At 42.2% G+C, this 27,328-nt stretch overlaps 1 protein-coding gene across 1 annotated transcript in view; it reads right to left on the bottom strand.

The window, feature by feature from the left end:
* Positions 1–25,974, bottom strand: part of GTF2A1L (general transcription factor IIA subunit 1 like) — a 65,380-nt gene extending 39,406 nt beyond the window's left edge. The window contains exons 1-6 of the mRNA XM_055123040.1: positions 25,904–25,974; positions 23,044–23,145; positions 22,595–22,718; positions 10,526–10,581; positions 6,501–6,585; positions 5,591–6,045 (exon numbers count right to left, since the gene is read on the bottom strand). Coding sequence (XP_054979015.1) covers positions 5,591–6,045; positions 6,501–6,585; positions 10,526–10,581; positions 22,595–22,718; positions 23,044–23,145; positions 25,904–25,924 — 843 coding nt within the window. The 5' untranslated portion in view covers positions 25,925–25,974. The remainder of the gene's footprint in view (positions 1–5,590; positions 6,046–6,500; positions 6,586–10,525; positions 10,582–22,594; positions 22,719–23,043; positions 23,146–25,903) is intronic.
* Between the last annotated feature and the right edge of the window lie 1,354 nt (positions 25,975–27,328).

The following is a 27,328-nucleotide window of genomic DNA, read 5'->3' as shown; positions in this document are numbered from 1 at the left end:
ATTATTACAGAGGTTTTAAGCTTCAGAAAAAGGGTTGGTGGTGCTTACAACACAATTTTTTGGATGGTGTATATGCACATGTAATGATTAAAATAAAATGTTGGTTGCTCTTGAGAAGCACTGGTATTTTTAACCTGTTGAATGTTAAAGACTCTGCTGATTCTTCCCTGACTTTCAGCAGAATGTGGGAAATGTCAACAGTTCTAGTGCAAATGGCATCATCTGAGACACTGCTTCAATTTTTCCCTCTGCTCTAAAACAAAAAAGTCAGCTCAGAGATTTCCAAGTTATCTTAGATCAAATGGAGCTTCCATAGCTAAGCAGCACAGTAAGAAAATGCATCCAATGCTTTGAGACAAAGCATTCGTTCACCAAGTGGAGGTTCCAACCTTCAGTGTAAGCTTCCTGCTCATCAAAGAACCACACAGGGTGGTGGGCAAGGTGGGGAGGGGGCTAGACAGATATTACAAGGCTTAGGAGCTTGCCTTGCACATGGCCGCAGCATACTCCCCCCCAATATCACCAGAAGTGAAAAGAGGAAAACAAATCATTTGTCCCCCAAAAGTGAGAAAGAAATTCACACCCATATGTGGGAGTCAATATAAAACAAGAGAAATCTGAGCTATAATATAGTTTCTCTTCACATTTTCAAGCTAAAATATGTAAAACTCAGAGGCCTCTCATCATTGTGGCAAGGAACACCTTTAATTCATCATAGCAATTTAACCCAGCTATCCTCCAGAAATAAAACCTTGATATTACCCAACCATATACTATAGCATATCAGGTCACTCTGTGCTTATTTGGCAGGAAATATACCTTGATGTATTTTGACAAATGCAAAAAATACTTTGTTAAATGTATTTAAAACATTTATGTATTTAAAACAAGTAAATACAGAAATGCATTTAAACCATGTAAAACATAAAACATAAATATACATGCTATATAGATGGGGGTCCTGGGATCACACCCCAGCAAGAGCCAATAGCACAGTGGGGAGGTCGCTTGCCTTGCATGCAGCCAACCCAGGTATGATTCCTTTGTCCCTCTTGGAGAGCCCAGCAAGCTACTGGAAGTATCCTGCCCGCACAGCAGAGCCTGGCAAGCTCCCTGTGGCATATTCAATATGCCAAAAACAGTAACAACAAGTCTCACAATGGAGACATTACTGGTGCCTGCTTAGCAAATCGATGAACAATGGGATAACAGTACAACAGTACTACAATTTAGATGTCAGAATGGATATGGACAGGAACCAGGCCCACCACTCACAGCCACCACCTTGTTGACTCACTCATGGGCCCCGTTATACCCATTCACGACTCAATCTCTGAGGAGATGCACACCAAGCAGCTAATATTTATGGATGCACCAGTCCCCCAGCTGAGAACTCTGGGGTGCTCTCGAGAGTCTCCATCCTGCCAGAGCCCCAGCAGCCACACACACACTCCATTGCTGCAGTCACATGGAGGGCTCAACTCCGCCACTTGCTCATACTCTCTGCAGAGACACCAAACTTTGAAAACGTTCAGGTACCCCAGTCCCCAGGCTGAGGACTCTAGGGTCTTCTTGGAGTGGGAGCAAGCAGCCTCCTCCTGCCGTCCTGTACTTCAACACCCTGGCACTCACAACCACATCAACTCATTGGCCCAGACCATATATCTTTGAAGTCTCTGGACCACATGCACACATACACCCACACAACACCTCTAACTGAAATCCCAGTAGTCATCAGCAACCAAGTTAGATGGGAAAGCCAACTAAACTCAACAAACAAAACAAGAGCACAGACAGCTCAATTAGTGACAACTAGCTTAATAAATTATTAGACAAGGACTCGACAACCTGTGGTAAAATAGAACATCTGTCTCACCTTTAAAACTTAGTTTTTTTAACTTAGAGATTTTAATATTGGGGCTTTGTTATCTAGTTGTGGCTTTTGTCTACACTGAAAAACTAAATTTTTTAAAGAATGGATGTGAGAGAAAATAAATCTTTTAAGTGTGGTTAAATATTATCTATCCCGGGCCGGAGCGATAGCACAGCGGGTAGGGCGTTTGCTTTGCACGCGGCCGACCTGGGTTCGATCCCCGGCATCCCATATGGTCCCCCAAGCACTGCCAGGAGCAATTCCTGAGTGCAAAGCCAGGAGTAACCCCTGAGCATCGCTGGGTGTGACCCAAAAAGCAAAATAAATAAGTAAATAAATAAATATTATCTATCCCCCGATCCATTTCCCCCTCATACACTGATGCTAAGCTAGAATTTATGGTACTTAATCTTGACCGTACATATCTCACTCACTTCCGGAAGCCTCTCAGCACCAAGGGAACCCCACTCCAGTCTAGTTAAAACTAAGTAAGAGGGGACAGACCATGGTTCGTTGTTTCTTGTTTTGGAGTTTACATCCACCAGTGCTCAGGGGTCAACCCTGTATGCTGGTGATCAAACTAGGGTTTCCTGCACACAACGAAAGTGCTTAGCCCAGTGAGATCTCTTTCTTTCAGAAAACTTGTTACTGATAAAAAATATTTTTTTAAAGAAAACTTTTGTTATTTTTTGAAGCTACAATGTTTCTGATATTTAGTCAGAGTTGATAACTACTAAGTCAAATTAACCAATCATAAATCTTGTTTTTTAAAGCTCATATTCTAAGTATATACATATGTATATATATATATGTATACACACACACACACACACACACACACATATATATATTCATTCCAAGGTGCTGGGCATACAAAGTTCACTGTGCCTCTCCATACAAACAGGACATGTGAAAGTCACTGTCATCCCGTTGCTCATCAATTTGTTCGAGCTGGCACCAGTAATGTCTCCATTGTGAGACTTGTTACTGTTTTTGGCATATCGAATATGCCACAAGTAGCTTGCCAGGCTCTGCTTTGCAGGCTAGATACTCTCAGGAGCTTGCCCGGCTCTTTGAGAGGGGCAGAGGAATCGAACCTGGGTCGGCCGCATGCAAGGCAAGCGCCATACCTGCTGTGCTATCACTCCAGCCCATGTGAAAGTCATTTATAGCTATATTATGAACAAGATACATACTTAACATGTCATGATGACACAGAAGAGATACAGCTAATCCACTAGTAAAAGGTAAGGGAAAGATTAAAAATTTTTGTTATAATAGAGGATAAACAGAAATTAGCCAGAGAAAAGGATGGTGGGAAGAAAATCCAAGCATAAATCAGAGGGAATAACAAAAGCAAAAAGAGGCAGGAAACGCGATTGATCTGGGCAATCCCACAGTTTTATGATACCAATCAAGTAGTGGGCAAGAAGGTAAGAAGAGTAGGCCGAAGCTTGGGGAACCAAAAGGCAGTCATTGTGATATTCAGGTAGAACTTTCCAGAAGGCAGACAGACATGGGAATGAGGTAAGGAGATGAGTGATCAAAGACACAGTCATCAGCAACAAGATGCAGGTTAAAACCATGACATGCGTGAGTCTGACCAGGCAAAACTGCAGAGAAAGGGGCTAAGGCTGGTCCTTAGGGAATAGTGGAGGCAGATAAAGAGGAGGCCCTGAAGGAGGGAGTGGATGCAGTCAGAAAAGATAAGTAAAAGATAAAGCAATAAAAATGACAATCTTTGGAGAAGGAACAAATGAGGACATGAGGAAGCCAGGCTAGAGATAAGAAGGGCCTTAAAGAAAATGCTCTGGCAGGCCCACGGTTCACCTACTGCTGTCCTTTGAAACTCCAGAAGGACTCAAGTTTCCAATTCTCTACATTATAAAATTAGAAAAACAAAATTCTTCATGGAATAAAATACATAGTAATATGTGCTTCAAAAAAGGAGCTTACAAACAAGTGTCAGTACTGTAAGAAATATTTAGGCACCAAAGAATCACAAGGATCACTCAGATCTCTGGAAATCTACACAGTAGAACCACCTTTCTTTGACATGTTTTAAACCATATGAATTTCTAAAGAGTTACTTATAGAAATAAGTTTTTTACACACCTTTTGAAATGCATGCTAGCATAAACTTTATCAGATTGCTATTTTAAAGGTATCCTACAGTAAATACAAAACATAAAAAATATCATTATGTATGTTTGTGTTTGGGACAAAGACCTATTTGACAAGTTTATATTCTAGTTTACTAAAGTATATTTGACTGATGTTATATGAAAAGTTTACCTGATGTATCAAGTGTATAAAATATATACTTTTTACAGTAAAATTTACATGATTCCCAAGTTATAACAACTCTCTATACATCTCTACATATTTAACAGGGTTAGGAATATTTCAAGTTTCATGGTTTGCTTTTAAGTGAACCTAGAATTTGAATCTATATATAATATAAATTATATAATTATAATAATTGTATTAATTATTGTTTAATAGTCATTTATGTACAAAGTTTAAGCTCTCAACCACTATCCCATGAACAATCTCTATTAACTACTCCCTCACATCAAAGGAGAGCACAAGATAATTTGTACTTTAATCTTAATCAGTAACGGTAGATTAAATTCTTAAATTATCCTACCAAATACCGGCAAAGTTCCTAAAGTCTGAAAAAAGTACCTCCAAAAATCACAAAAGGTGGGAACATTTTTTTAATTTGCATTTTTCCTCAGATCCAGTGTTACCTAAATCATGAGTTTAACATTTCTTAAATTCTATATATTGTAATGTAAATATAGTGGGAAAATACTCAAAAAAACATTTCGATTTTAAATACTCAGACCCAAACTAAACCAAAAACAGATTTACTGCGATACTTTGAGCAGGCTTCAAACTTCTGAAACATCCTGAAAGAGGTCCAATAAAGCTTTCTGATATAACTTTTTTCATTCACTAGCCATCATTGTTTCTATGTCTTTCCCCTTCTACTTCAGAAAGTGTGGGCACATTTATACATTGCTACAATGTGCATAGCTATTCTAGAGAGCCACTAAACTATTAAGAAACCTTTCATTATTGGCCACATACATTAAATTGTATAAACTAAACTGATTGTAGAACATACTGGCCCATCCCTGAGCACCACCACTGCCAGGTGTGAACAAAAAGCCACCCTCTTACCAAAAAAAAACACTAAACAGAAAAAAATGGTAGTTTATACTTCAAAAAAATAATTAGTATTTTAATAGCTAAAAAGGAAACAAAACATCTACTAGCAAGATGATTCCTAATGTGTGAACATTACTCGTGGAAATTTGGGGGAAATTCGGTAGAGAAAAAGAAAAAAAAGTTGAACCGTTTTTGCCTATTAGATAGGATGATCAACTACCTCAAATAGTCATTTAATCACTAGGATGAATTTATGGGGTTTTTCTTTTCAATTTTATCTGCAAATAAACACAAATGATCCCAATATATGGGAGAGGGCAAAGGCAGCCCAGAGAAACGAGTGCATTGTCTTTAAAGAAATATTGAATCTGGTTCCAAATTGCAAAGCGATGCTGAGTGTGGGTACTTGAAGAACTGACGGTTCTGTTCCAAACCCAAGAAACACTATTTTACAGGGAAACCACATACATGCTTTTGGGTAATCTAGGAAGAAGCGGCCCAGCACGTGCTCCGCTCCCCAGGAGCGGGACTCAAATGTACCTTCCCGGGCTCCTGGGTGGTACCCGGCCGCCTGCTGACATCACTCGCGGGCATCCTGCGCTTCAGGGCAGGCTGGCGCCCGGGCTCCTTGGGGTCAGCGTGCGGCCCGTGGGGCGGGAACACCAGCCCCGGGTAGGTGACATACGCAGGACCTTCGGGCTGGCACAGCAGGCCCTCGGGCAGGCCACGAAGGTCACTGCCCCGGGCTACCAGCACGTCCCCGCTGGCGCTTTCCGAGCGCTTCCTGGGCACGGGGCCTGGGTACAGCACTGCGGGCGGCGGGGCCTTCTCGGTGGCCGCCTGGAGGAAGCAGGGGGCCAGTCGAGGCACGCTGGCCGGCAGAACAGGAGGGGGCCCGAGCTGCTGAAACACGGGCTGCATCGGAGGCTGGAGGAAACCCCCCCTGCCCGGGCTCTGTGCCACCATGACCGGCACGTTGACTTTATAGAGGTGACCTAGAAAAGCAGAAAACCCTGTCAGTACAGGTGCTCCCATCGCCGTTTTCAGAAAAGAACACTCATGCTCAACAGGCCGCTGGGAAATTTGAGGAACGGGGTTGTGCGTAGCTCTCTTTGCACGCTCAGGTTTATTGCTTTGCTGCTCACCTCTTGATCAGAGATGTGATTTTGTGTTGCTAAGACTTTAATGACTGGGATTAGCAAAATCACTTCTAAAAGTTTCCTAAAGCTTTTAAGAATACATATCTCCCAGTACTGGGAAATATAATTGGGAAGAAAACACAGGGCAGGCTGAGTCTAGCACCAACTGTCCACTGATTATCAAATATGTTTTATTGACCTTCCCTCTGGTGTCAGTAACTTCCGGTAAACAGTTTGATGGAATCATGAACATTAACATCCAGAAGTCAGTACCACTCCAAAAACAAAATATTTCTACACTGGATTCTTACCAGATGCAGTTTGTAGTGTCACACCTGTCGGCACATGAATGGGATAACCAGGAAATGCAAAGCTTGCACTGGAGTTTGAGGTGCCCTAAGTATGAGAAATTTATATTATAAAAATAGAAAAGGCATTTGCTTGCATCTATTTTTTCCACATAGAGTCCAAAAATCTGGTTCAGGACAATAGTTTGACAACAGCAAAATTAGGGCTAAGTTGTTTAGTTATTATTGTTATATATTATTATTACTAAATCACTGTGAGATACACAGTTACAAAGTTGTTCATGATTGGGTTTCAGTAGAACAATGTCCCAACACCTCTCCCTTCACCAGTGTACATTTCCCACCACCAACGTTCCCGGTTTCCCTCCTTCCACCCCAGACTCCCAGTCTGCCTCTACAGCAGGCACATTTTCTCTCTCTCTCTCTCTCTCTCTCTCTCTCTCTCTCTCTCTCTCTCTCTCTCTCTCTCTGTGTGTGTGTGTGTGTGTCTCTTTCTGTGTGTCTCTGTCTCTGTTTCTCTCTCTGTCTCTCTCTCCTCACTCTGTCTCTGTCTCTCTATCTCTGTATCTATCTGTCTCTCTCTGTCTCTGTCACTGTCTCTCTCTCTCTCTCTGTCTCTCTCTCCCCCCCCTCCCTCGTTTGGGACATTATGCTTTGCAATACAGGTACTGTATATTGGCACTGAGTTCTTTAAATAAAACAAAAATTGAGTATTGAGTTTGGATCATCTTATTAAGGATAAAATGAATTTTATCCTATCGCTATTAGCAAAGAAGCCAGTAAGTCTTAAAATACAAAATACAGGGGCCAGAGGTATCATTTAGTGGCAGTGCATGCTTTGCATGCGGAGACCTGGTCTAATCCCTGACCCCATATGGTCCCCTGAGCACTGCTGAGAGAAACCCCTGAGCAACAAACTGGAATAGCTCCAAAGCACTGCCAGGAGTTACTCCAAAATAAAAACAAATAAAAAAATCTTAAATATAAGTAATACAAACACTGGCTTCTGAAACTTGTCTACTTCATTGCTTTGCCAGGACCCCTGATTCTCAAGAAGTCACATGTTAGAACCTTAATTGTTCAGATTATGTGCTCTAGAATGGTGTTTTCAAGATCACATGCTATTATGTCCATTTTATTAGAAAATAACTCAACCCCCGTTTCCTTGAGGGAGGTTTGGGGCCACACCCAGCAGTGCTCAGGAACTACTCCTGAAGCTATTCCTGGTGGTTCTCAGGGAAAGGCAAGCACACTAACCCTTGTGTTACCCTTCTGGTCTGGCCCTCAGCATTTTTTAAATACTAAATTAAAGCAAACACTTTTGTGTCAGTTAGATCTACAAAAATTTAAAACACTAATTAGCAAAAATCAATATTCATAAGGACAGGATAAAAATCAAAATCTTGGGTCACTACAAATGTACAATTCCTTTGGAGGGCAATTTTGGGATTAAAAACACGCATAATCTCTATCCAAAAATTCTGCTTCTAGGAAGTTATTTTGATTACCTGACAATAATACACACAAAAACATGCCCACAAGTATAATTAGTAGAGTGTCATTTTAGAAAAAAATATTAGAAATAATTTAAGTGCCCATCAACAAGAGATCAAATTGTGATAGAGCTACATCTACTAATTACTAATTAGTGACTGGAACTAAAGGCCCATTGAAGTTAAAAGACTAATTTTTTTAATTACAAAAACACTACAAGAATAATTCTACTTTTCTGAAATCAATGTAATCTTTTTTATTAAAATAGAGAGCTCATCTAGCAGTACAGCAAGGAAGGGATCACAAGTGCAAATCTACCAGGCTTTTTAGTATACTTTTGTTTTGTATTTTTCAATGCCAGGCTAGAACCCAGAGCCTTGCACATGCAAAGCATGAATTCAAACACTCAGCCACACCCCTAGCCCTAATATAATTGCCAAGAAAGACTTGGAGGGCTGGAGTGATAGTGCAACAGGTAGGGGGTTTGCCTTACAAGCAGCCAACCTGAGTTCAATCCCTGGTACCCTATGTAGTCCCCCCAACTCCTTCCAGGGGTGATCCCTGAGCACAGAGCAAAGAAAAATTCCTCAGTACTACAAAGTGTGACCCAAACACCAAAAATGTTTCTAAAGTTGTAAATGGATATAAATTAAAAATTTAATATAATTATCCTTAAGTGTATAAAGCTTCTTACTTTTACTTTGTAATTTTTTTTAACTTTTTACAGGTATATTTGAAAGATCTTTTGAGTCATTTCAAAGGCAGCGGGTTTTCTTCACTAGTTTATTAAAAGCAACACCATTCTCCCCAAATACCTTACTGAGGGGTGCAGTGTTTGCTTGGTATCAATCAACAAATGAGATTAAATTGGCCTACTAAAACTTTGAACCTGAAAACCGTAGTTCATGGGGGCCAGAGAGAGAGTACAGTGGGTAGGGCACTTGCCTTGCTCACCACCAACCTGTTTCAATCCCCAACACCCCCTATTGCATCCTAACCCCCCCAGAAGAGATCCCTGAGCGCAGAGTCAGGAAGTAAAGCCTGAGCATCACTGGATGAGGTGAGAAAAGAAGAAAGGTAAAAAGGTAGTTCATGAACTGAAAGAAAATGAAAACTGTTAGTGGATTATATGGCACTGACATCATGGAAGAAAGGCTAAGAGAAAATATGATACATTCCCTTGCTACAAACTACTCACTTTTCTCTGTTTAAATGTCTTATGTTTTAAATTCTGTCACTGAGAAATGACAGTTATTCATGATTGGGGCTCAGACACACAATGTTTCAACACCAATTCCTCCACTGGTGTCCACCAAAGTCCCCACCCTACACACACACACACACACACACACACACACATACACACCACACTATGTGCCACCCCCTCAGCAGTCTGCTGTAGTGAGAGGCACTTTATTTGCAAGTTTTAGTGCTGTGATTTACAGTACTGTTACTGATAGCGCATCACGCATAACATTGCCACCTTTCAGCACCTGAAATATCATTTGCTTGTTGTCAAATCCTCGTGGAGGAGAAACTTATACTCTAGCCTCTGTTACACAAAGGGTTAAAAGTGTCTAAGTAAATGAGGGGAAGAAACTACTTAAGTAGTGGGATGAACTCTATTCAGTGGCTCAGCTCCTAGAGGGGAGGAAATAAATACGGGATCAAAATTATCTCTTTATGATTCACCATGTCTATAATATTTCACAATATACTAAAACTACACAGTGGGGGCTGGAGTGATAGCACGGTGGGTAGGGCATTTGCCTTGCCCGCAGCCGACCCAGGTTTGACTCCCAGCATCCCATATGGTCCCCTGAGCACCACCAGGGGTAATTCCTGAGTGCAAAGCCAGAAGTAACCCCTGTGCATCACCAGGTGTGACCCAAAAAGGAAAAAAAAAAACCTCTACATAGTGGGCCAGAGTGATAGTCTGGAAGCTAAGGCATTGCACACCACCAACCCAGGAGTGATGCCTAAACATGAAGCCAGGAGTAAACCCTGAGTACAAAAAATAAAAAATAATAATAAAAACCACAGACATTCCCTAGCCTTGTATATACAGTCTTAGGAGATACTAACAGACCACTCTAGGAAACCTGACAAGGAAATATCAATTCTGGGACCAGGGAAATAGTTCAAAGACTGGTTTGCATGCAGAGATGCCAGATTCAATCTTAGGTATCATAAGATCCCCTAGTACCACCAAGAGTGATCCTGGTAACCCCAGCACTACCCAGCCCTGCCCTACAGTGCTGGACCCAAGCCTGAAAGCTTCAGGCCTGTACGACCAGGCCAAGCATCCCAGCAGTAGCCCCGGGTCTCCTGAGCACTGCTTTTAAAAAGAAAATAGTTCTGAAAGTCCTGAACTTTTGGTACCTCTATGCTATAACACTTACTTTTATCGCCCCATCCGGAACTGTATCTTTTCCCAGTCATCTGGAGGACTGCAAATATGCTCAGAATTTCTTCCACCAACTGTTGAAAGTGGGGCATTATCTTTTAAAATATGTTTTAAATAAGTTACCTACCAGGTCTGTTGTAGTAAAAGCGGGCAGAGTTCTACCAGCAGGAAAAACTAAGGATGCTGCATAGAAAACAAATTAGTATTACACCTTCATTGGAATTTGCCAATTTAATAAAACTGCTAAAGAGCTTATTCTTTTTAAAACATTTTTCCATCATTAGTATGTTCAACCATGATAAATTATAAGTTTTCTGACTCCAATCATGTTAAAAATTATTATTAAAGTATATATTTCAAATAAATTTATATTTGAATTTGTTCACAAAGATTTCCAACTAAATTACTTAAGTGCCAAAAGAAAACCTTTCTGTGTAAGTTACTGTCCTCTAGAACAGTATAACTTTCCTTTAGGAAAAGGCATAATCTGTCTTTACTAAATCAATGTAGTGCTAACTCATCATTAGAACTTCTCAATGGAGAAAAGTTGTATTTGGCACACTTCCAACTATACTATCACTGTATCACTGTCATCCCCTTGTTCATCAATTTACTTGAGTGGGCACCAGTAGCGTCTCCATTCGTCCCAACTATACTATGCCTAAAGATAAGTACCCCATCATAAACTCATCCTAGGGGCTGGAGCGATAGCACAGCGGGTAGGGCGTTTGCCTTGCATGCGGCCAACCCGGGTTCAATTCCCAGCATCCCATATGGTCCCCTGAGCACCGCCAGGAGTAATTCCTGAGTGCAGAGCCAGGAGTAAACCCTGTGCATCGCCAGGTGTGACCCTCCCCCCCAAAAAATAAAAAATAAAAATAAATAAATAAATAAACTCGTCCTAAACTGTATAGGTCCAAAATAAATCTCAATCTCTTCAGTTCATGAAAAGTTATTTATAGAATACTATGGCCACATGAGCAAATAAAGCTACATGGAATTTGGGGAACGCATGACTAGGAGCACATATTCTTGGCATGAACCTAAATGTGTGTTAGCAGATGACTGACTAAAGAAGCTGTGTCCATAAGCTCAAAGGAATGCTACTCTGCCTTCAACAGTGAAGAAACCCACCTCTGGCATAAATGGAACTTGAAGTGATTGTGCCTAGTGAAATAAGGAACTAAATGGTTCCCCGTATTTGGCCTATAAGTCACTAGAAGACCAAGAAATAACAAACGTGCTCAGAGCCCCGCTCGAGTTCCACCTCCAGTGTGTCCCACGCAGCACTGCAGGCTGAGCTCACGGCCCGTGGTCCCCAGCCCCAGGAACCCTTCCGGCCACATCACGGCCAGGGGTGTGTGAGCACAACTGGAAAAGGTGCAAGCACAAGAGCCCAGAGTTCCGAGTCTTGAGAAGCCTGATGTGAGCACCACTGGTGACGACGGCAACCCTGAGCAGGCACTGCAGAGAACTGTGCAAGGAATGCCAACAGCTGGTAGTCCGCGTGCAGTACAGCAGCAAAGAAAGGCGAGCATCCTGGCATCCTGGCTGTGTGAGCACTGGAACTCACGTGGGCCCATCAAGGACAACTACAGCTGTGAGCACCACAGGGATGTGTGTGATCCTGCACACACTGAAACAGTAGCAACAGTGACAAAGGACACACACATACACACACACACACACACACACACACACACACACACCCCTCCTAGATCTAGTGAAAACCGTGTTGGTCAGAGAGAAACAAAAGCAGCAAAATAAGTAGAGGGGTCTTTTGAGGGAGGAATGACAGTTGAGCATTCATGGTGGATATGGTGACACACAGAGGCATTAAACTAAACCCCTGAAATTCTGTAGTATTGTAAAACAGTAGTAAATCAATTTTTAAGGAGGGAAAAGTTAATTTTTTAATTTTTATTTTAAAAAATAAATAAAGTAAAAGAACATTATTTTCTGTTCTTTAATTAAAAAGAGAAAAGATAAACATCTCCTGAGGTGCCTTGCATCAAACAGATACAAGTGCTAAGAAAACTTAGAAAAATTATCAGAAAAACACTAAGTCAACCTGCATTAAAACTGAAATCTATATACATATTATCTACCAATTTTCTATACTATCTCTTCATTTATAACAAATTTATAAGTTTGGCCAAATGGTTATAAATGTTTAGAACCATTAAGGAATATAAAGCGTTGGTCAGGAGATGTTGGCATCATGGCAGAACGCAAGATACATGTGCTTGAGGTCCTGGGCTCAATTCCCCAGCTGCAAAAAAGGAAAAACACACGAATAATGAACAAAGTGTTACTCCAACAGAAGGATCTCTGTTGGTCAAAGAAACCTTAAACCTTTACCTCAAGGTATGTTATACCAACTTAAACGACTGTTGGAATGGGATTTTTACCTATTCTTTAAGAGAAACAAGAATTTTCAGCTTTAAAAGAACTTATGCAGCACATATGCATCAAACAAAGCATGTATTATAACCTTCTTTGAGATAGTGCATTGATAAAAATAACCCCTTTCTGACACGAGAATGACTCCATAATATATAACAAATAGCTCAGAAGAGCAAATATTTTTTAAACTATCATTATTTTCCATGTTAAAAACAACAAAATTGAGACAGCAAAGATTGATAGTTAATGAAGCACAAAATTATTTTTATCTTCTGATCATCTAGAGCTTTGCTTATTAACAAGCGTTATTTTAGAAAGGCTAAATTAGAAAGAACTAGAATGTCAGTACATAATGGTCTGAGTCTTAATTAATGAAAGTGAGCAAAGCTTAAACGAATACAGCTTAAGTCATAGCCTGGGAAGAAAGAAAAACTCTGTGAACAGACTGTCTGGAGCAATTAAACGAATTTCTTGAGGAAAAGGAACAACAATCCCCTCCTTTTAAATACCTTGCAATAAATCCTAAAGGATAATTCTCTATTCTTGTATAAATTAAATTGAACTATAAGAGTTTTAAGAGATTCTTTATAGCTAGCCATCAGAATAAAAGCATTGAACTAACAGTGCTTTATAGTGAAGTTTTATGCAGTTCCTACTTAGTTTTGATACTAAATTTATAAGTTATAGGCACAGTTTATGCATGGTCACAAATTATACATGCCATTCTATGTGCCTGAAATGATTTTAATGACCAAGCTTTAACTGAATGTGCATTTACTTAGAAGACTCAGAATTTGGTCTTCAGGTATATAATAGAGATATATAATATATATAATAGAGATACTGAATTTCACAAAAAGACTTAGCACTTGGAAAGAATTCAATTCCATGCACATGATACAAGAAGCTTCCTAGAGGGACGAGCATACTAGTCCAGCGACTTGGGTGCTTGCTTTGCGTGTAGACCCCCAGATCTGGGGAGACCACCAAGAGAGATCTCTGCGCACAGAGACAGGAACAAACTCTGAGCACAGCTGGGTGTGGTCCAAAATCAAAAATATTTTTAAGATAAAATTAAGAAGGTTTATTAAAACACAGCTTCCTAGGCCGAGAGTGCAAGTGAGAGAGGCGCACACAGACGGCACACGTGAGGCCCTGAGTTCAGTCCCCTGAACCAAATGGCTCCCAAGTACCACTAGATGTGACCCTGTTACCCCAAACACCATCAGGTGTGGCCCCTATAAAAAAAAAGACATCTGGCACCACTACATTGTTGCACAGTGTCACTGTCATCCAGTTGTTCATCGATTTGCTCGAGCAGGCACCAGTAATGTCTCCATTGTGAGACTTCTTGTTAACCACTACATTAATATTGTTAATTTCGTCTCTCCACAAATGTGCCAAAAAGGCTTTCCTATGTTAAGGCAGTTAATAATTTCACAATATTTGTAGGTCTGCTTTGAGTCATTCCAAATCTCAATGTTCAACTCAATGATGCAAGAGGAGCAGTTTCTTCTTTATGATCGAGTAGCACATGGATAACCAAGTAGAATAGTATCCTAATTAAAATCACTGAAGAAAACAATACTCACGCTGAAAAATTTTCACCAGATCTTAAGTTGAAGAACAACTGGATATTTTAAGTTTGCACTTAGATTTTCAACATTCTAATGCCCAAAGACGAAAGCCACCACAAATTGCTCACTATTCCTGTTCTTCCCTTTTTTCCTCTCATAATAACTGGGGGTTATTTTTTTAATGTGGCATGGAAACTAAATGGATTTCAGTTTCAGTTGCTCTAAAAGTGTAGATTTCAATTTGCACAGGACAATCCTAGTTTACACCTGCTGTTCTGAGTTCATTATTAATAGGATCCCATCTCCTTCCCAAAATGCAAAAACATCCAGATAATCAATACAACAAGATCTGACTTCAAGACATTATAAAACTGCAGTGATCAAAACAGTGTATTATTGGCAAAGAAAAAAAAAGATTTAAAAAGAAGATCAAATCAATAATTGAAACAGAACAAGGACTCCACAAATAGAACCCCATAAATATAGGCAACTGATCTTTGATAAATGCATAAAGACCAAGTAATGGAGTAAAGATAGTCCTTTAGACAATGGTACTGAAATAAATGGCTTTCCAATGCAAACTAATAAATAAGCAGAAGAATCTAGTCACAAACCATATATCCGTCAGACAAATTAACTGAAAATGGACCATAGGACGTAAATACAAAATGCAAAACTATAAAATCCCTAAAAGATAATATAGGAGGAAATTTAACTTGTCTTGAGTATAGCTATGACTATTTTACATATGACAGCAAAGGTACATGTGAAAGAATTTACTGGTAAATTGGATTTCATTAAATTAAAACATGTTTCAAAAAGACAATGTTAGGAAAATGAGAAGACAAGTCACTAGCCAAAAAAAAAAAAATCACGATCACGAAATCCCGTAAATCACCAATTTCTCGGGCGGGCTCAGTAACATCTCATTTCGTCCTTTCCCTGAGATCTTAGAAGTCCGTCTCGACTCAGCCCTCCTAAGGATGTTGCACTGAGGGCTCTTCAGGGTCAGGGGAATGAGATCCAGCTTGTTACTGGATTTTGCATATGAATACACCGTGGGAAGCTTGCAAGGCAGTCCCATGTGGGCAGGAAACTCTCAGAAGATTGCCAGTTTCTCCCAGAGGGAGAAGTAGGTCCTAAGATATCTTCTGCGAGCTTGCTTTTAAGTCTCTGGATGTTGGCCGTTGATGGGATTATACACACCTGGGTTCCTCTGCCGGTACCCTCATGCATGAGGTCTGCCTGAATGTATGGAGAGGGGTCTCGAGCATGGCTGTAGCTAGGCTCCGGTGGTCTTCGGCTGCCGGGAGCTCTGCTGGGGTGGGGAGGGAATCTGGAGCCCATCCCCTCCGAGGGGCCCCGGGGAAGAAAGCCAGGCGTGTGGGCAAGAGACTATTTTTTTTAGTAAAAAAAAAAAACTGAATAAAAGCACATCTGATAATGGAATGTTATCCAAAATGAACAAATATTGTTTGGGGGCCACACTCGGCAGTGCTCAGGGAACCAGGGTTGGCCTAATGCAAAGCAAGTGCCTTAACCCCTGTATTCTCTCTCCAACCCCCTCAAAAAAATTTAAATTCAGTTATAAGAAAACAATTAAAGGTTTAAAATATGAACCAAAAAATACATAGTAGAAGATTAATATCCTTAGCCAGGGAAAACAGGGCCTGGGAGGACTGGTCAGTGGTTGGAACTGACCACAAGTGTGTGTGGGGCTGAGGGTAGGTAAGATAGAGAAGAGACCAGTATGACAATAATAGCAGGAAATGATCACGCTGGACAAGATCTGAGGGTTAAAAGTAGGTAAAGGGATTTTCATGATAACCTTTCAGTATCAATACTGCAAATCACAATGCCCGAAAGGAGAGAGAGAGGGGTGGGAGAGAAAGAGAGAGAGAGAGAGAGAGAGAGAGAGAGAGAGAGAGAGAGAGAGAGAGAGAGAGAGGGAGGGAGGGAGAGAGAGGGAGAGAGAGAAGAAAAGCACGGCATGGGTGGAGGGTGATAGGAGGGAACCTGGGGACACTGGTGTACACTGATAAAGGGATAGGTCTTGGAACACTGTGTGAACAGCTTTGTAAGGGTCTATCTCACAGTGATTCAATTAAAAAGTTTAAATATAATATGTATTATATACATATGGGCCAAAGACCTTAACAGACTACACTCCACACAAAGATAATATGTAGATGTCAAACTCCTCACAAAGTAGACAAATGGCAAGTCACATATAGAAAGACGTGCCACCATCACACTGACACCAGGGAAATGCAAATAAAAACAATGAGCTGCCGCTATGCCCCGTTAGAACAGGCAAAAGTCCAAGCACTGACAACACCAAATGTGATGGCTGTGGAACAGCCAGCTCTCTCATTGCAGGCAGGAAAGGAAAACAACAGTCACTTCAGAAGACAGTTCAGGAGTTTCCGACAGAACTGAGCAGAGCCTGACTTACTCCTCTTTGGTCTTAACCGAAAGCAGATGAAACTTAAGCCCACACAAAAACCTAAACACAAATGTAGTTACTAGCCTTATTTAAAATTGCCCCAAAGCAAAGCAACGAAGGTGTTCTTCAATGAAAGAATAAACCAGTCATTCCAATCAATGGCACGTTATTCTGTGTTCAAAACGACACATCAAGCCATTAAAAAAAATGGAGGAACATTAAAATCCTATAACCAGTGAATATTACTTATTCTCCTTTAAAAGTGGATAACAGAGGATGTGGCACAAATAACAGAGCAGATGTTGAAGGTCTTAGGATTCAATTAATGTCCTTGACTCCACGACCTCTGACTACGCGGGCAATGACCCTAGTGGGCCCTGAGCACTGTCAGGGGTAGCCCCCACAACAATTTTTAATGGATTAAAATGATGATCACCACCAAAAACTAGATCAGATTTCTCAAAACAGAATGCAAAACTGGAAGAATCCCTAAGACCTTTTCACTGTGTTCTTGAGGTCAAAACTATTTTCATACTACCAAGAAAACAAGTGCCTTTTCATTTCTCACTAATCTGAGCTCTATTTTGTTGACATTTGCACTGATGACACAAAGACATGGTGAGTAAAACTAAAAAGAATCTTAGCCTGATTTAAGGCCACGGTCAAAGCTTACTGATGCTCTTTGTATTTATTCTTTGCTTATACGCACAGTAAAAGAAAAAATGGTGACAACAAAGCTATTTCACTCAAGTTCCGTCATGTAACCATAAGAATTTGTTTTGCTAAAATGCAATGCTCAAGTACACATTTTAATCTCCTATGAGATTAAATGGAACACGTGAAGCATTTCTGCAGCAAACAAAAGTGTAAGGAAATAGGAAATAAAGCACTGTGACGTTGAATTTGGGAGCTGACCTGGGCTCTCTTGACAAGAAACACTGTTTTTACTTGAAAGAAGAACAGGCCAGGAGACGAAGAACCATGGGCAAGCACTTGCCTTGCTCGGCACCAACACCACCCCTAGGGTCCCCTGAGTACCACCAGGAGTGATTCCTGACAGAGTCAAGAGTAAGCCCTGACCCCCAGAAGCTGTGCCCCCAACTCCCATCCAAAAAACAAGTAACAGGCCAATTGTATGGCTATTCAAATTTAGGTACTGGACAGACTTTTATTTTTATCTAGTGTACTATCACTTCAAGGAAAACAGTCAGTCAGCCAGTATTTATTTATCATTAATGAATTCAAGCTTAAAGCAAAAATCTGAATCATATCCAAGAGCTCAATACTCTAACATATAAACTCTTTTGTGATGTACTGTATGGCCCTACCATGAATATTTTTTATTTTATGATATATAATGTTGGCAACTGCATAACTCAAGGGAACGTTATTTTCAATGTGTCCAAGACACAATACAAAGCTACTCGTGGGTTAGAGTGCTCCAAAGTGCAAGAAGAACCTGTGAATCTTAGCATCACTTTTAAAATCAAACTGATGCTGATCCAGAGTCCACTTTGCCACTGACCTCTCAGACACTTACTGTTCACCACCAGTTGAGTTTTAGCGTAGCATCAAATTATCCTCCCAAAACGCACTTAAAATATTCCCCCCTTTCCAATTATATATCTGTGGGAGGCTAAATTTTCCTCGTATACTTTAGCCAAAACTGCATATCACAACAGATTGAATTTAGAAATAGAGAGGAGAATCCAGCTGTCTTCAATAAACCCAGACACTTATCAAGATCTACAGAGAAGGAAAAACAATGCCATCTTCTCATTTTTTTAAATATTCTCTCATTATGTGCTCATAAATATTTTTCTGGAAGAATTGGTTTTTTTAGCAAACATGTTATTACACGCGACAGGGACGAATGAAGACATTACCGTTGCCCACTCCAACAAATTGACAAAAAACGAGATGACAAGTGATACAAGTGTGATACAAGTTATTATGCTAAATTGCTAACTTAATGTGCACATTATTTAATCAACCAACTTAAAAATTTAAATAAGGTAAATGTATATAAACATATATATTAAGACATGTAAACATATATAAAACATACATAAAAGGGACTAGTGGGAACAATGGGAGGGCACTTGCCTTGGATGAGGCCTGGGTTCAATCCCTGGGCCCCGTATGGTCCCCCCAGCACTGCCAGAAATGATCCCTGAGCACAGAGCCAGGAGTAAGCCCTGAGCACAAAGCCAGAAGTAAGCCTAAGCATAGTCAGGCCCCAAATTAAAATAATAATAAACAAAACATATATGAAAGAAAGCTTTTACGGGCTGGAGCAATAACACAGTGGGTAGGGAATTTGTCTTAAATGCAGCCAACCTGGGTTCGATTCCCAGCATCCCCTATGGTTCCTGAGCACCACCAGGAGTAATTTCTGTGTACAGAGCCAGGAGAAAACCCTGAGCATTGCCGGGTGTGACCCAAAAAGAAAAAAAAAAGAAAGCTTTAAAAGTTCTTAATTTTTTAAAATATAAAGGGATTCTGTTACCCAGAAGTGTTAACTTCAGATAAAGAAAAAAAAATTACCAGTAATCTAAAGGAGATAGAATAGAATCAACAATTATAAGACCAAAACAATGGCAAATGACTTCTCCTTTAGGCTACTTTACAGAGGCTTGGGGGATGGGGGAGAGTGGCCACACTCAGTGCCACTTAGGGGCTACTCCAAACTCAGTGCTCAAGGGGCACTTCTTTTCTTTTCTTTTTTTTTTTTTTTTTTTTGATTTTTGGGTCACACCTGGCAATGCACAGGGGTTACTCCTGGCTCTGCACTCAGGAATTACCCCTGGCCGTGCTCAGGGGACCATATGGGATGCTGGGATTTGAACCCGGGTCGGCCGCGTGCAAGGCAAACGCCCTACCCGCTGTGCTATTGCTCCAGCCCCAAAAGGGGCACTTCTGATGGTAGTGGAGGACCCTGTGGTGGCAGCTTCTGGACCCAGCTTCCTGCATACAAAAAAAAAAGCTGAATATTTTGTGAGAGAATGCTCCAACCCTAAGCAGGCTTCTGAAGGCACACAATAAGATGATATAATTTTAAAATGCTTCAATTTTATACAGCTATTTACTTCAAGAATCTCTGGGAACCTAAAAATGAGGAGGAATAGGAACAGGCCCTATAATGCATTTTTAAATGAGAAACGTACTTCTTAAACCACTTCATTATAAATGATGTCGAAAAGAATAAAGAGAAAAACTGTCTTGTTTAAACATAATTATTTCTATTATTCTAACTTCTAAGACAGAAAATAAGAATAAAGTATGAGGTGAAAGTAGGCTAGATATATTAGTTGCAAACTATTTTGTGAGTTAAATCACTGGTCATATTACCATCTTGTGGCAAGATCAAGTACTGCAATTTTGCATAATAACATGAGAAGTGCTAAGGATACTTTTGACAAAAGACAAACATGTCACCCTCAACCCCCACCATCTCCAAGCCACTTCTGATTTCTAAGTCCATGAGTTTGTCAATGGTAATAAATTTTTTTAAAGCTCAGGAAAACGTTATTTAAATAAATGAGTGTCCTAAGAAAATAGTAAAGTTAAAAACAAAGACATAGCCAAAATATCCAGAAGTTGATGAAAAACGTCTCAATTTAGCAGTGTGTCAATTTGTCATGAAAAAAGTATCTGTAATGGTTAGTTCTCACAGAGTAAAACTCTAATAAGCACAGTATTATGTACCAGTTTTATATGATAATTATTTCATTTCTACAAATTATAATTGCTGTAATTTATCATTTCTCTTTAGAAGAGTTACTAGCTCCCTTACTATTTTCTTTTGCTTTGACATGATATCACTGACATGTGACTCTTTCCAAGTTGTAATGAACAATTCAGTTATTACTGACAATCTAATTCAAAATCTAATCCTCACATCTTGCTGATTCTCAGCTAACTACATGAAATCTGTATCTGTGTGTCTGTGTCTGTCCATAAAGAATGTGAGTGTTAGGTGTCTGTTTGTATAAACATATACATATGTATTTTGTACTATATTTGTAAAAATTCATGCTACTCTGTGCAAACATTAGAATAGCATAAAATGGCATTATCAAAAGCAAATAAGGTATTAATGACAGAAAAATAGACAATATTGGTTTCTTATTTATTAGCTAGTGTTTTCCAGTTTAAACTGACATACATAATATGTGAAAATATTTTCCTTAGGGGCCAGAGAAAGAGAGCGCGCACTTTTCTTGCATGTGTCAATCTAGATTCAATCCCCAACATCCTATATGGTCCCCCAGCCCCACTAGGAGCCCACCCTAAGCACAGAGCCAGAGTAATGAAGAAAGAGAGGGAGGATGGGAGGGAGGGAGGAAAGAAGGAGGGAAGAAATGAAGGAATGGAGGGAGAGAGGGGCGAGGAAGGAGGAAAGAGATGGAGGGAGGGAGGGAGAGAGGGAGGGAAGAAGGAATAATTTCCTTAAAAGCAGAAAAGCAACTGGTGTGCATAATCTAATTTCCATAAAAATAATTCCACGGGGGAACCTCTGCGCCTAAAGACTTTGATTCCAGAGACCTAACACATTCGGGCATCCAGCGCAGCATCTAATAGCAATGCACTGTGACTGCGAGCTGGGCTACAACTCTGTGCTGCCCGGGGGTGGATTTTTTTCCTCCCCACCCTGTCTTCCTGCACGGAAAACGGCAGCTTGGCGGCACCCACATGGCAGGCGCCATTTTCTAAGAATTCTAACCCAGAGGTATTCAATTTTTACACTTGGGGCTCCCAGGGACTGATGGGAAGGGGTGTAACTGGCACACCCTCGGCCCAGATAAATTCGGAGCTGCTGAGAGTGAAGCAGAACCTCTTCGCCTAAAGACTTTGATTCCAAAGACTTCTTACAGCAATGCACTGGGACTGTGAGCTGGGCTATGCAGTTTCTGGCAGAATTTTCCCTACACTTTATACAGAAATCCAAAACCGCACGGACGCTGACTTAACACTTATAATTATTAGCAATGTGAAACGGTTCCTTTTGAACAGGTCTGACTTGGGGGGGAAACTCCAAATAATAACAGTAAGTTTTTGTTGAAATATTGAAGGTTATTAATATAGCAGCCATCTCTCTGGACTGTGAACTAAGCAAAAGCCCCACGCTGGCCAACGCGGTGTGGCATACACCATACTATGAGGCACGGGAAGGGGGTTGAGGAGGGGAAAAAAAAAAGAGTTGTAGCAGTGGGGCTACATATCTCTTCATTCCCAGCAATGGAAAACTAATTATCAAATGCTTCCTTGGTAGTAGGTCTGTCTCTCTTGGGTGGAAACTCCAACAACTATAGTGAGTTTTGTGTTGAAATATGGAATGTAATCAAGGTAAAGAGAAAATGAAGTGAAATTCATTAGTTATACAGTAGGGGGTAGAGGTGGGGGCGGGGGGGTATACTGGGGTTTTTGGTGGTGGAATGTGGGCACTGGTGAAGGGATGGGTGTTTGAATATTGTATAACTGAGACATAAACCTGAGAACTTTGTGACTTTCCACATGGTGATTTAATAAAAAGTTAAAAAATAATAATAATAAGTTAACAAACAGAAAAAAATAAAAGGCAAACAGACTGGAAAAAAAATAAATAATTCCACGGGTGCTGATTTATCCTTTGTCCATTTAATAGTAGCGGTTCTGAGGTTCCTGCCCTCACATCTTAAGAACATTACCCTCTCACGTTTAAAGGTCACCACCCATTAAGAATTTGTTCTGAAGATTCAGATAGTGCTCAGTTCCCTTTTCCAACCTGTTGATGACGGTAATGTCTGGTGCAAGCCGTGTGGCAACTGGAGGGTGAAGAGAGGAGAATGGACGCTATTTCTGAAGAAGTCTTCTGTTGCTTTAGACTGCAAAACCTTTGTTTCCCAGAGCTGCAAAGGAGAAAAGATTCTTTTTTGAAAAAGTATTAGAATGGTTTTTGTCTCTTTCAATCAAATTGTCAGTGGAAGACACAATGAAGCGGTAGTATTGGGGCTGGAGCAATAGCACAGCAGGTAGGGCATTTGCCTTGCAACAGCCAACCTGGGTTTGATTCCCAGCATCCCATATGGTCCCCTGAGCACCGCCAGGAGTAATTCCTGAGCACAGAGCCAAAGGGTAGTACTAAATATAATTAAAGAATTAAAACTATAAGTTATTGAGTTTTTTCAAGATGAAAACAACAGAAACAAATCCAAATCTGTGCTGTCTACAAACCTGCTTTAAGTCTTTTAAGACTTGCTCCTCTACACCTTCTTCAGCAAAGAGGTCCCGCACTCTTTCAATAACATCTTCAATAACAGATCTATAGAGTTTAGCCTATGGAAAAGCAATTGGTAAAGTTTTTCATTCTCAAGTTTGAAGGTGTTTCATCTTAAAAATTATGCAATGCATACTCTCAATCTTATGAAGAAAATCCAGCCAAAAAATTTTTTACTAAAAACATCCTATTCCAAGTACTATCTTTGTTTTCTACAAATTGTTTTAGCTTTAGACCTATAGTCTATCTATTGGCAAAGCTGAGCAAGGAGGTGACAATAAAATATTAGATAATAATCTCATTAATATGTATGGTTAGATTTGTTTGATTACTTCTATGTCCCTTGACTATTTTCAGTATTTAACCTCCCCAATGCTAATGAAAAGGGGGGAAAATATTAAGACCAGTGAAAATGAACACTTTGCAATCTGATGTTTTCTCCAAAAGGCCAAAGTAGCTCTTAGAGTTCATTGTATTTTTCCCCAAAATGAAAAAAATTTCTAAGTCATAAGACTGGGGTCCACAACAGAGTAACTAAAGCCCAATCCACTTCCAAAATTGAGTGTCAGAGGCTAGAGAGATGGTACAGTGGCTAGGGCCTTGAAAACGGCCTAGCCAGATTCTATCTCAACCACCCCACTGGCCCCTAGCCTGCCCAACCATCAGGGGTAAAACGCCAGGAGTAAGCACAAAGCATCCTGGGTGTAGCTTAAAACAAAATCAAAAAAGTTTCTGTGTCAACTAAATTTTACAATTACACTAGAATAAGTTTCAAAAAAACGAGATGAACATATTATATAGTACAGAACATCCTAAAGTGCTCCCTGAGAAAAGCATGCCGTGTCAATAATACAGAGCAAATTTCTACCCAGACTGAATATTGGCTACACTAGAAATACAGACCTAGCTCATAGCTCAGCCTTCCAAGTGAATTATGTTTCACTTCCTAAGTGTTGTAACAATATTAACCTAGTGAAAGTTTCACTGATAAGAAATGACAAGAAAGGAAGGGAGGGAAGGAGGGAGGGTGGGAGGGAGGAAAGTGAGGGAGGGAAAGAAAGGAAGGAAGGAAGGAAGGAAGGAAGGAAGGAAGGAAGGAAGGAAGGAAGGAAGGAAGGAAGGAAGGAAGGAAGGAAGGAAGGAAGGAAGGAAGGAAGGAAGGAAGGAAGGAAGGGAGGGAGGGAGGGAGGGCAGACAAGACAGGAATTGTTATTCTTATTTCATACTGCTTAATCAGGTCCAAAATGAAAAATATTCTAGTTTCTTCTAAAACAGTTTGCTCTAATAAAAGCATCCTATAACAATGCTTCAATATTAGTCCCAGCTAGTGTGATCACAAAACAAACAAACAAAAAAACCTCATAGGGTGAAAAAGGCCTTTAAGATCTTCAGAGTATTAATAGCAGTGTCAAAAATAACCCATTAGAAGAAATTTTCAAAAGCAAAGTCGGTATCAAACACACTTTCTTCTAGAGTTATAGCTGGCCTTGGTAGCGCTCACCCTGTCGTCTCTATTAAAACGACATATAGCCCAGAAGATAAATGTTAATCTCTCCTCTAAGTTAAAAGCCAAACTCTCTCTCTCCCTCTCTCTCCCTCTCCCCCCCCCTCTCTCTCACACACACACACACATATACACACACACACACACACACACACACACACACACCTTGAATTTCACCATCAGATAAAAGGGCGTACATGGTAAGCTCAGGGTAAGCCACACGTAAGATTTTACACATCTTAAAACGTATTAACAGGAAGAACGACACACGTGATGAGAATGGTCCTCAACCCAACCCTGGAAGGGCCTGAGAAGCCTCATATGCACACACGTGGGATCCATGAAAATAGCTTTATCCTCAGCGTGAGATCAGTAATAACCAAAAATAAAGGCGAAGACCTTGATTTCTTTTCATTTCAAGCCTTAGTATTTAAAATTAATAGGAGGTTTCCCTTGCCCGTCCATTCTGCCTGGGCGGCTCGGGCCCCTGGCGGGGAGATGCTTGTGGCCCCTGCGCGCTGGCCGGGAGTTTGTAGCCGGCCTCCTGCACCAAGGCTGGCCGAGAGGAACTGCAGATGCGGCTCTGAGAGCGCGCGGGGGGGGGCAGGAACTGTCCGTCCTTACGGCAACACCACAGCCCGGCCCAACGACACCGCCCTCAGATTAGCCATCTCCAACACCTGAACTCGCCGACTTCCCAAACACACGGGCCACACGGGGGAGGTCGAGGCGATACAGCGGAGGGTAGAGGTGACAGGGAGGGTGGAGGTGACACAGAGGAGGGTGAAGGTGACAGAGGGTGAAGGTGGAGGCAACACAGGGGAGGGTGGAGGTGACACAGGGGAGGGTGAAGGTAACAGAGGGTGAAGGTGGAGGTGACACAGGAGAGAATGGAGGTGACACAGGGGAGGGTGGAGGCGACACGGGAGGGTGGAGGTGACAGAGGGTCAAGATGAAGGTGACAGAGGGTGAAGGTGGAGGTGACACAGGGGAGGGTGGAAGTGATAGAGGGTGAAGGTGAAGGTGAAGATGACAGAGGGTGAAGGTGAAGGTGACACAGGAGAGGGTGGAGGTGACACAGGGGAGGGTGGAGGTGACAGAGGGTGAAGGTTGAGGTGACACAGGAGAGGGTGGAGGTGACACAGGGGAGGGTGGAGGTGAGAGAGAGGGTGGAGGCGACACGAGGCGGTGGAGGCGACCCCATCCTCACCACCTGCCAAGCCCTCCCCTCCAGCCGCCGCGGGACACGCCACGTCCCGGGCAGGTTTGGTGACCGTGTCTGCTGGGCGGGCCGCGGCCAGCGCTGTCCTTACCACGGGGTTGGCACCGGCCATGCCCGCGGCCAGGCCCGACCCTGGCGCCCACGCAGCACGAGGCCGGCGGCGCCCGGCGCGCTCCCAACGCCGCTGCCGCTGCACGTTAGGCGCGTGACGCCGCCGCGGGGGGCGGGGACGGGCCCAGCGGGCAGTGCCGCGGGCGCTGCCCTCGCCATCCCCACGGGTTGCTTCCTCAGTGCCTGGGGTGGAGGCTGAGGGAGGGGGGACGCGGGGGGGGGGGGCGTGCCAGGCCGCTGCGGGGTCGGGAAGGGGCCCGTGCCCCCCGCCTCGCCTTACGTCGGCCTTCACCCCCCTGCCCAGTGCCGGTCAGAGCATCTGAGCGCCCGCGTGTTCTGTGCACACGGCACCCACAGGCGCCAGGGCCGGCTTCCCGGCCGCCTCGCAAGGCACCAGCAGCCGAACGGGGTCTGGGGCAGCGTTGGAGCGCGAAGCCTCGCGTCCCGGCTGGGGGTGCTGGCCGAGGGGGCCCGGCGCGGGCCGGTGTCCGGCTGGGGGTGCTGGCCGAGGGGCCCGGCGCGGGCTGGTGTCCGGCTGGGGGTGCTGGCCAAGGGGGCCCGGCGCGGGCCGGTGTCCGGCTGCGGGTGCTGGCCAAGGGGGCCCGGCGCGGGCCGGTGTCCGGCTGCGGGTGCTGGCCAAGGGCCGAGGGGGGCCCGGGCGCCGGCTGGCACCTACGGCCCTGCTGAGGCCCAGCTGTGCTCAAACGCGCCCACGGCGCCTGGACCGCGGGCTCAGCTGTCACCGCACACGGGAATCAGCTGGGGAGAGAGGGGAAGGCGTCGGGGTCTCATCCCGGCCCGGTGTGAAGCCAGGCTGGAGACACCCAGTACCCCACCCCGACCCCAATATCAGGCTTCCGCGGGCAACACTGGGCCTAGAGCTGATTAGGAAGCCAGAGGCGCCAACCATTGGGCTCCGCTGCCCTTTCTGCCCCCAGAAAGCTCCCTGACCTAAGCAGCCCGCTCCATGATTTAATGATTAAAATCTTCTTAGGTTTTTAATTGGCTATTTGTCTGTGTAAGTTCAGGGGGTTATTTGGACCCTACCAGTCTGTTTGCTTTGTCTGGGTTTCTGAGTTTCAAGCAGCTGATTTATACATTCTAAACTGAAAACTCGGAAGTTTCCTTTCCAGAAAAGCTAATACTTTTACATAGTAATTTTTAATGATTATATCACTACGTGGTAATTTACTACCAGAAGTATTCAGAGTGAACTTCTCTCGCCCAAAATAGAAAAGCTAAAAGCAGTCATTGATTCCTACTGATATTTTTAAATCCAATTAAATTATTCAAGCTGGAAAATAAGAAAGCTGAAAAGGGCCTTTTTTTTTTTTTGGCCCCACATTTTTTTAATAGCCAAGTTTTTATGTGTCTTTTTTTTTAGATTCTTAAGTTTTATTTTGCA

This window comes from Sorex araneus, chromosome X (genome assembly GCF_027595985.1).
Source record: "Sorex araneus isolate mSorAra2 chromosome X, mSorAra2.pri, whole genome shotgun sequence".
In the NCBI taxonomy this organism is placed as follows: Eukaryota; Metazoa; Chordata; class Mammalia; order Eulipotyphla; family Soricidae; genus Sorex; species Sorex araneus.
This window is presented reverse-complemented; position numbering and strand designations above follow the sequence as displayed.